We start from the raw sequence: 11,120 nt of genomic DNA, 5'->3' as shown, positions 1-11,120 counted from the left end.
ACTAATAAAGTCTTAGATTGGCTAATCGTCATATAATCTATATATAATCAATATGGAGAGAGACATAACAACTACTTATTTTCCTCCGCGACTAAGTATACCCAGGTGTCAGGGAGACAGCGACCAGTACGTACCAAGATCTAACTGCCGTACCAACCACTTATTTCCCAGAATACCCTTATCATTCCCCTCCCGCGAACTTCTCCCCCTCTCGCTTCTCTCTATTTATAATTTATAATGGCAAATCTAGATATTTTACTAAAAAGAAAGGCCAAATTAATTTTTATTTGTTAAAATTATTCCCAAAAAAAAGAGGTTCTTGGGAACTCGGGGATGCTGTTTAAAACCGCCGGCAATGGCGGCCATGGTAGGGCGACGCCCTTTAGCTTCCCTTGACACTGGCCTCCCCTGCTACCAAACCTAGCCCTAACGTTGACCCTAACCCTAGAAGGAGGTTCCGATCGGCTTCAGAGGTCGGGCATGGAGGCCGCGCAGGCGCGAGAGGCATTCCCGCCGCCGGTCATCGGGAGAGCCGGGAGCTACACGGTCTTCCTGACCCCTCTGGCGACGCCAAAGCCCTCCGAGGCCCCGAGATACCCAGTCCCCAACCCTGGGTCTGATCCTAGCTCCAGCCCTCGAAAGGCCGCTCCTTTGCCTCCCAAGTCTCCTCCCTCCCCTCCTCCTCTTCCTCCTCCTCCCGTTCAGGTTCCACCGCTGAATTTCGAGAAGCCGCGTACCCGATCGTCGGGCTCCGCGTTCGGGTCCTTCTGGAACGCGGTCGCCAAAGTCCAAGATGGTATCTTTTTGAGGGTTTAGGGTTTTTGGTGTGGCGTGGCATCTCGATTCTTTAAATTTCAGGAGCTTTTGAGCTGTTGTTTGGTGGTTTTGGCAGTGCATTCGAGCTTGGATGAGTGCTTGGCAAATTGGTTGGGGCTGGACCAATCGAAGTATCAGTGGGCTTTGAACAATTACTACGAGAACAAAGGAGTGGTGAGAATTTAACATTTTGGCCATGAAATTGGAGTAGTCATGCATAGTTACATGGAAAATACGACTTTTTTAATCGCAAAATTAGTTGCCTTTTGTATTGTTAGATCTTCTTTATATCTACTGCTGTAAGTAGATGGTCTCTTGGAGTCATGGGGCTTGGAAGGATCCATGAAGGGTTATCCAACTTGGGGTCAATCTCCCAAATTTTAATTTCCAAAGTTTCAAAGATTTCTGTGGTCCCAAAGTGGGAGAAGCTTCATTTAAATAGTTTGATGCCACTGCTAATCTGTTCTCTTGGATACATAATTGACTAACCTCTCCCCAAATGGCATATCTTCTTTGACTTGTCTATTATAAAGGAAATCATTTACTTGTTGGGGGAAAAAGCCTGCCCTATTCAATATTATAGATCACTTTTTACGTGTGGTTCTTCCTATGAGAGGTTGCATCTCATCCATTCCATGGACTGACGTTGCAGTGGAATGACATATATATAAGGTTTAAAACCAATAATGAGACTTCATGAGCTTTATGTGGTACATAGGAAAACAAATGTCCTAAATTACTCTAGCTTGCATCTCTGTCTATCCTTCTTATGTATGCCCACCCTCGTATAGCATTGATTGGGGTGCTTCAGCACGAAGCACTTGTTTCTTCCATGCTTTTTCTGTGGAACAGCTTCTTGTGTACCAGCAAGGAATGTGGTTGAGCAGGACACTCTTCTTGGTTTAAACATAACTATTTACTATTAGTTTGCTGAGCTGTAATTTTCTTTTGGTTGATATCTATAAGAGTTTTTATGTTGATTTTCTGTCCAGAAGCATTTTACTTTTGAAGTTCATTTTGTGGACTTTGAATGCCCTTCGTAGAACCACTAGGGTTGAGATATTTCTGTGTGTGTGATTGTGTTCAATGTGTATCACTTGATTCATTTTAAAATGGAGTATTGAACTTGTTAGTGAACTAGACAAAAAAAAAGAAGCAAACTCTCCGAGGATCTATGAGTGGGTCGCCAGCGATCAATGACTAATTTACCAGCAATTATGAAATATTTTAAAATCTTTATATCAGTACTAGGGTAACTAAAAATGCTTCGTGATTACTAACTGATCTACCCATGCTAGTAGATAAAAAAAAAAAGGATGGAACAATAGAATTGGCAATGTTGTATGTGTTAGAATGTTGGACAAAGAAACATGTACCTCTTAAATGAAGGGAGGCTTAAAATGCATGGATCTTTCATAAAAAATGGAGGAACTTAAAAAGATGCAACTCTAAAGGATAAATTGAATAGAGAACTTGTGGGTATATTAAAGGTACATGCCTCATTGCGAGTTAGATTTGAAATAGGTTACTCTGTATTTAGCCTTTAAGATGATAACAGAACATGATAGAGAGGTATATGTGAGTTGGAGTGATTCTGCAAGTTAGTTTTGGAATATGTTGTGCTGACAAAAGTTGTAGCTTATGACACAAAATTAGATCGTAAATTGAGAAGAACATTACAACAAAGAAACATGACAAGTCTTGTTGACTTCAGCTAGTAAATTTTCACTGTTGTTCTAGATGCATCAATTCGAAGAATTCAATTTAATTGAAAAGGATTACATATTCATTTTATTAGTACCTTTGAAGGGCCATGCAAAGGTTTATCTTTTGTGGCTTCATTCAATAAAAGAAGCTGCTAGCATTCTTTCATGGACATACTTGACATTCTTGTATTAACTTTAAGTCATGTTATCATTTGATCCAGGCCTTTCATTCTAAGATAAATAATGCCTGGGATTCTGTGGAACATAAGTGACTTTAGACTCGAGATTGCTTTCTAGAGCATAATATTTAAATCATTTTCATCTACTCAGCCTGGTGTGAATTTAGTTGCTAGTTTGCATCTCAAAATGTTGGACTGAACAGTTTTACAAAGCAGGGTTGTTCAAATACAATATTTTTTTTGTCCTTTCTTTTCAATATACTACTGTTATAGCTGCAAACCATATGTTGCTCAAGATTGGTTAGCATCTTGTTCTCCTGAAGAAACAAATATCTGATCTATCACTTCCCAATAAGCTTTATGACCGTAGATTTCTTGTTTGGTTTATGAACATGCCAAACTTATGGTTTCCAAATTGTAGGTGAAGGAAAGTGGCAAAGCAAAAGGACTTGTTAACAAACACCAAGTTGTGTGATTTGTTGGTATGTAGTTCAGTCCAGCTGTTACTTGTAGGGACTTAATCGTTTTAAATTTTGTTTTATCTCTTACTCTGTCGTGTTCTGTCTGTGCAGTGTTACTTCAACATTATGCAGTTCTTATGGCTTCATATCTAATACCCTATGATGAAAATTCCATCTGAATAATTTTATGCAAAAGCATGCGGAGAGAGTACTATTCCATTGAAAAGCTGGGTCTCATGTTTTTGCTTCAGATGCCATTCTGTCTTTGTTAATTATGGTGTGGCTTCTAAATCATGGAGTCTATTTCTATTTAAAATGTTATCATCTGTAGAGCAATTTGTTCATATCATCTATGAGCAATGAATTAGAGGTCAGAGTTTTGTTTTTGACCTTGCTATGATCTTCAAATTGGAAAATTGACAAACATGCATTCTCTTATGCCCAGAGTTATGGTTACTGCTTATGTTCTTTTGGCACCTTATGCTTTTCTTTGATAAAATAGGTGCAGGTAAACTAGTAATCTGTATGTATTTGTAAGTATTCTATTGGAATAACAGGTCGAAGCCTTAAGAAGTGTTGAATCCAATCCCCACAAACCTTGAAGCATGGCATGAAGTACATTGGCTGATGTGTGAACTCCACCCATTGGGTAAATGCCCTGCTTTGCTTTTGTCATGTGGCTAGGATAAATTACCGTCTCAAAGAAATCACGCTTCGTTGTTGTGCTTATTATTTTCACTCTGATTGTTGAAGCATTGATTCCACTAAAGATTTGATGGGCACCGTGTGGCCTCTTAGGTCACTTATGCTTATCGTGGGGCAAACAACATAATTAATTAGGTCGCCTCATTCATTGCACAGCATTCTAGCAGCTGGCTTTGTGAGAGCGATGGCTCTGCTTCACCTCTTCTCCGTCATCTTTTTTTTTTCTAGTTTTTTTGGATGTACTCATGCCATAAGAGCACGAATCCAGCTTTTATATATATATATATATATATATATATATATATATATATATATATATATATATATATATATATATATATATATATATATATATATATATATATATATATATATATATATTTGACAGGCTCATAAGTTAGCGTCAGCTAAAAGATCTCGTGTTTGATCAACCCTAGGAAAGCAAACTAAAGGTGGCCTTTTAGGAAATACAAGTATTTATTTGATAGCTAAGAGGGTCTGGTTTGGTCATATGTCAATACTGTGAATTCAACCTTGTCATTTCCAAACTTCTGCACTGAAATACCTCTGGCCATTACAAATGAGGGGCAACTTTACTGTTGACTGACTTTTATCAGAGCTACATGCAAGCAATGCCTGTATCTCTGAATTTTCAGGGTAGCAGTCTTATGTTGGACCAATGTCTATTTTGAGTAGCTGCAAAGATGAGAGTAATGACTTAAAACAATCATTTCATTGCTGGCCTTGTGGTCTTCCTCGTAAATTACTCAGAAAAAAAAGAGGTGAAAATAACCCAATGGACCTATGAAGAACCCATCATTGAAATCATCCCTCCCTCAACTTCAAATAAGCCAAGGTTAGCTTCAGATTTCCTAACTAGCATCATCGATGTCCTGGGTTTAATGAGACCAGCATTAAATATTCCGGGCTCTTTCTGTTATTAGGTTCCTTCGCAACGACCGAACAGAGTTTGGATACTGAAGTAGTGTACACCATTGCTGTCTTCAGTGAGACTCCCATTGTTAATGCTTTAATTTTTCATCCATCTCCTCCCAATTTTCAATTCTTAGCTCATACGATGTAAATACGTTTAGTGACATCTCTTGTTCTGACTTTACAGTAGTTCTAGATGTTAGCCTAGATGCACAAATATAATTGATAAATCAATAATTAAATATTTTTAATATTCAAAACAGTAAATAAGAAGAATAAACTAGTAAATAATTAACTTGATAATAGAATAATAAAATGAAGAAAGAGAGAGAGAAGATGGCCTGTGGATCGAAGCATGATGACGCGTTATCCTAAAAAAGTTTATGCACTCCACGCACAGATCTACCTGCACAGATCTTCTAGAGATACAACAACCCAGTACAAAACCATGTCTTCCCCATCAGTGCGCCTCCAGGGAAGAAAGAAGAGCACGTTCACACTTGTAGATAGCTCAAAAGAAACTTAGAAAAATTTTGAAGAGAAGATTTTTTTTCTTTTCTTTCTAATGATCTCTAGAGCCCTTTTTATATAGGCTCTTGGAATAGGAAGAAGAGAAATTTTTTCATGTTATTTGAAATGATCCCTAGAGCCCTTTATATAATCTCAGGCGCGTCAAAAGAAGCAGACTCTCCTTCCACGGATTGATGATGTGTCTTTTTGTGCTCCTTTGATCCTACGGCTTGTTGCATCTTGGCCGCCCATGCTTCCTTTCTTCTTCGATGGGCCTTTCCATGCTTGCTTTTGTGTGTGGATACATGACACTTGTCATGGCCTGCTTTCTTTGGGAATCTTTTCATGTTTGCTCCCTTGCTTTTGCGCGGATACTTGCCACTTGGCCGTTGACCAAGTCAAATATTTGGTTTTCAAATTTTAAATTTTTTGATTTAATTCAACAATCCCCCACATAAATTGAATATCTAAAAAATTTAAAATCAAAATAAAGTGTTAAGTATCATATATTATGTAATAGGTGTAGGTATCTTTCGGTTTAAACCTTCACTTAGTGACAATTAATTATCTCTATGGGGCCAAGATGGACTATGCCTTGAACTTTGGTCCATGGCTCAGATTTCATCAACAGCACACATAATATAGCGTGAACATGCTCGAAGCGGGTTTGCGCTTTACGGCCATGCGCAGGTATCTCTTCATGTGTGTTATTAGAGAATAGCCCACTTCCCACGGTCACGGCCTCACGATTACATGCATATAGGTGAATCCTCAAAAGGGTACGAGCAAATAGGTACCCTGCCTCATGGGTTTCAGATTTATTAAGAGTAAAAACTCAACCTAACCCTTGCTTTTTATGAGCATTGTTGCTCTAGGGATGGAAAAAATAAATAGTACTCCTCATTAGTCACATATCTAGCTTGTTTCTACCCATTGAACCTTTTCAGGTTGGGTTACCACCATGGTGACATTACTTATGGGCTTAGCCTCATCCCCCTCAACAACTCTAGAACCACTATTCTAGACAATCCTTTGGTAAGCTGATAAGCTAGATTTCTTTTGGATCTTCCAAAATTTAGTGCAATTAAGTTATTCTTTAATTTGTATCTCTATGATTTATGGCGCACTTTCAAGTGCCTATTCATTTTCACATTTGCATTTTCTTGATTGCATTTATCTATAGTAGATCTGCAGTCACAATAAATAGATATAAAAGGTAATGGTGAAGTTACAAGAGGTAAATCTACCAGTAGATCTCTAAGCCACTCGGCCTCAATGCTAGTGGTATCTAGGACAATCATTTCATATTCCATGATGCTTCTACCCACTATAGTTTATTTGGTAGATTTTCATGATACAGCTGCACCTCCTAAAAGGAAGTCAAAACCAGTAGTAGATTTGGTGTCAACTGTATCATTGATCCAGTGGCATCACTATAGCCTTCCAGAATAGCAGGATAACCACAATAGTGTAATCCCAGAGATATGATACCCTTAAGATACCAGAGAATTATTTATAGAGCAGTCCAATGATCATTATTAGGATTGTGCGTATATCTACTCAGTTGGTTCGCAGAGTATGCAATATCAGGTCTGGTATAATTTGCAAGAAACCCTAAAGAACCAATAATCTAGGCATACAAGCTTTGATTGACTGGATCATCTAAGTTCTTCTTTAGATGAAGAGATGGATTATACGGAGTAGTAGATACAGGATGACAATCAGAGTAGTGAAACTTGTTAAGAATCTTCTCCACATAGTGACTTTGGGATAAAGTTATTCTATTTTCATTCCTTATAATTTTAGTATCTAAGATTAGGTTTGCTTCTCCTAAATCTTTCATGTTAAATTTTAGAGATAAAAATTATTTTACTTCATTAATAATTTCTAAGCGTATTCCAAAAATTAGGATATCATCTACATATAGACATAAAATTATAATTTTGTTATTCTTCTTTTTATAATATACACATTTATCTGTATTATTAATTTTAAATCCATTAGTTAGGATTATTTCATCAAATTTAAGATGCCATTATTTGAAGGCTTGTTTTAGACCATAAAGAGATCTAATCAACCTACATACCTTTTTCTCTTGACTTGGGACAATGAAATCTTCGGGCTGGTCCATGTAGATCTCTTCATTTAGGTTCCCATTCAAAAAAGCGATTTTAACATCCATTTGATATATAACTAGCTTATGAATGGAAGCCAAGGCAACAAGAATCCTAATGGTAGTGATTCTGGCTACAGAGGCATAAACATCAAAGAAGTCAATTCCAGATTTTTGAGTAAAACTTTTGGCTACTAACCTAGCCTTGTATTTGTCTACAGTTCCACATGGCCTAAGTTTATTCTTAAAGATCCATTTATGCCTTATGGATTTATTTCCTGGGGGTAGGTCTGCTAATTTTTAAGTGTGGTTTTGAACTATGGATTGCATTTCATTATCTATTGTTTTTTTCCAAAAGGGGGCATCCTCTAAAGAAAATAGAAGAGTCTTCTATTAGGAATGTATAGTAGTCTTCTCCAAAGTTCTTTTCAACTCTAGTTCTTTTACTTCTTTTAGGTTTAGTTTCTTCTTCTTCTTCTTTCTCTCTAAATTTGGTTCTGCTTAAACTAGTCCCTAGATTATTATTGATATTTATTTGATCATTTATCCTTGTTTTAAAGAAAAATATACTTGCAAAGTAGATTGCATCTCTTGCTTCCATTATAGTATTGTTATTAATTTCATTTATTTGAGAGTTAAACACTAAAAATCTATTAGTATTACTCTTAATTGCATATCTTATAAATATTGCATCTACTATTTTGGGTTCATTTTTTTATTTTATTTTCTAAAATTTTTTACTTTAGCTAAACACCCTTACACTTTTAAGTATTTTAAGTTAGGTTTTCTATGTTTACAGATTTCATATGGAGTCTTATCATTATATTTGAATGGAATTCTGTTCAAGATATAAGATGCAGTTACTAGTGCCTCCTCCTAAAGATTTTCTGGTGCACCTGAACTAATTAGGATAGCATTAACCATATCAATTAAGGTTATGTTCTTTCTTTTGCCTACTCTATTAGATTGGGGTGAATAGGGAGCTATTACTTTATAAATTATCCCATGTTCTTCACAAAACTGGGTCAGCTCAAATGAGGTATATTCACCTCCTCTATCAGACCTTAAGGTTTTAATCTTTTTATCTAATTAGTTTTCAGCCTTTGCTTTATAGACTTTGAATTTATTTAAGACCTCATCTTTAGCTTTGATAAGATAGAGGTGACAGTATCTAGAAAGATCATTTATAAAAGTTACAAAGTATTTGTTTCCACCCCTTGAGGTTCTTCCTGAGTCATATACATCACTATGTATGAATTCAAGGAGATCAGAATCTCTACCTATAGAGTGGAAGGGTAATTTAGGTAATTTAGCCTCTATACATATCTCACATTTGTCATTATTCTTAAGTTCTGATTTTTGGATTTGGGCTTGGATTCAACATATTTGACTTTAGGCAAAGGATTGGAGGAGTGGAATTTCTTCCTAAGGCGATGTTGTTCTTCAATCCTAATAAAATTTAGGACTTGAGTTAGAGACAGATCTCCTTGGGTGTGGCTCAAAGTCTTAGCAAAGTCTGACCAGGTAGAGGAAAGTTTATCTATGATACAGGCAACTTGGAAAGACTCATCTAGGTGGGTTCCATTTGCCTAGAGTTGAAGAATCAGGATTTCATATTCATGGATTTGATCATTCATAGGTTTGGAATCAACAAATTTAAACTTGCTAAAGTCAAAGGCCTTAAATCTCTTTACCCCGGTATCATCAAGTCCATATTTATTTTCTAAGATATTCCAGAGATCTTTGGCACTCTTAGCTATATAATAAATATCATAAAGCCTATCAGAAAGGGCTCCTAGGATTCTATAAAGACAGTGGTAGTTGGTTTCTTCTAGAGTCCTAGTGGAGGAGGTGGAGGAAGCAGCAGCAATTTGGGAAGAGGAAGGAGCAGGGTTTGAGTTGCTGCGAGTAGCAAATCGTGAAGCAGATGGGTTAGACTCATTACTGACTTCAGTAGTGCTCTCACCAACGACTGAGATCAAGCATAAGGTGGTGTGCCAGAGCCGCATTTGATTCTGCCACCTCCTAAAGTTTTAACTATCAAACTTTTCAAGTTTAGCATTAAGGTTTTTAGATGTGTAGGAAGTCATTGATTTATAGCTTAACACAATTTTGACACTTATGAAAATAAGAAGGTTTATGTCAAATTATTGCACTGATATCTAATTTGAACTTTAGATGTCTAGTTGAAAAATCGAAAGAATAACAGCCAAATCAGCTCTAGATCGGTGGTGGAGCACTTGGCTCACTTAAGTACCAGCCTTTCTTAGGCACATAGGCCTTTTTGATAAGCTTTTCTTAGACACCGTTATTCAATGAATAATTTCACTAGATATCGTTCAATTTTATCCTAAGTGCAATATTTAGCTAGCTCCTATGAATTAATCAATTTCTGAATTTCCGTTTGAATAGAATCTGAAAATTACTTCGTGAGGAGTCCAAATGGAGGTATTAATAAACCTTTTGAAGGTTAGACAATCTAATATTTTGCTTGAAAAATAAAGTACTAAAGTAAAGCTAGCATAAATGTGTAACAGCTAAAATATAACAATTTACAATTATGCAGCAAAATGTATAATAAATATTACAATTTAAAATCTAATGCTAACAGTACATAAACTTTTCTGGATTGTTAGCCTAGATGCACAAATATAATTGATAAATCAATAATTAAATATTTGTAATATTCAAAAACAGTAAATAAGAAGAATAAATTAGCAAATAATTAACTTGACAATAGAATAATAAAATGAAGAAATAGAGAGAGAAGATGGCCTGTGGATCGAAGCATGCTGACGCGTTATCCCAAAAAAGTTTATGCCTTCCACGCACAGGTCTGCTGGAAAAGGGGATGGAAATCCCGTATGACATGTTCCATTCAGTACCTTTCTCTAGATGGAATCCCGATTCAACTTTGAAATGCAAGAGCAAGAATGCCATGAGGGAGCCCTATCTCAGAAATGCAAGGACAGATCCTTCCACCGGTTGGGAAGTCCAATGTTTGGCGTGAACTGAGGAACATAATGAGACTCTGCCCTAAACTCCTTGGGCAAAATAACAGCCATGTAGATCTCCTAGAGATACGATAACCCAGTACAGAACCATGTCTTCCCCGTCAGTGCGCCTCCAGGGAAGAAAGAAGAGCACGTTCACGCTTGCAGATAGCTCAAAAAAAACTTAGAAAAATTATGAGGAGAAGAAAAATTTTCTTTTTTTTCTTTTCTTCCCTATGATCCCTAGAGCCCTTTTTATATAGACTCTTGGAATAGGAAAAAGAGAAATTTTTTCATTGTATTTGAAATGATCCATAGAGCCCTTTATATAAGCTCAGGCGCGTCAAAAGAAGCAGACTCTCCTTCCGCGGATTGATGACGTGTCTTCTTATGCTCCTTTGATCCTGCGGCTTGTTGCATCTTGGTTGCCCATGCTTCTTTTCTTCTTCGAGGGACCTTTCCATGCTTGCTCTTGCGCGTGGATGCATGACACTTGTCATAGCCTGCTTTCTTTGGGATCTTTTCATGTTTGCTCGTTTGCTTTTGCGTGGATGCTTGCCACTTAGCCGTTGACCAAGTCAAATGTTTGGTTTTCAAATTTTAAATTATTTGATTTAATTCAACACTAGATATAAAGATCTTGGTTCTTATGGCATGCTGCTACAAAAGGTCTGAAGATTTGAACAGCAGCTCAATGCATCCAG

The 11,120-nt window shown here is 36.7% G+C and overlaps 1 protein-coding gene across 1 annotated transcript; it reads left to right on the top strand.

Annotated features, from left to right (window-relative positions):
- The first annotated feature begins 268 nt into the window (after positions 1–268).
- LOC103698235 (formin-like protein 2) lies at positions 269–3,621 on the top strand. The gene is made up of 4 exons (XM_008780225.4): positions 269–796; positions 893–990; positions 3,123–3,183; positions 3,274–3,621. Exons 1-3 carry the CDS (start codon positions 481–483, stop codon positions 3,174–3,176), a joined length of 468 nt encoding a protein of 155 aa, XP_008778447.1. The 5' UTR covers positions 269–480; the 3' UTR covers positions 3,177–3,183; positions 3,274–3,621.
- The last annotated feature ends 7,499 nt before the right edge of the window (positions 3,622–11,120 follow it).

The sequence above is a fragment of the Phoenix dactylifera genome, chromosome 1 (assembly GCF_009389715.1).
Source record: "Phoenix dactylifera cultivar Barhee BC4 chromosome 1, palm_55x_up_171113_PBpolish2nd_filt_p, whole genome shotgun sequence".
NCBI classification, from domain to species: Eukaryota; Viridiplantae; Streptophyta; class Magnoliopsida; order Arecales; family Arecaceae; genus Phoenix; species Phoenix dactylifera.
Note: the sequence above shows the minus strand (reverse complement) of the source record. Positions and strands in the feature narration are given on the sequence as shown.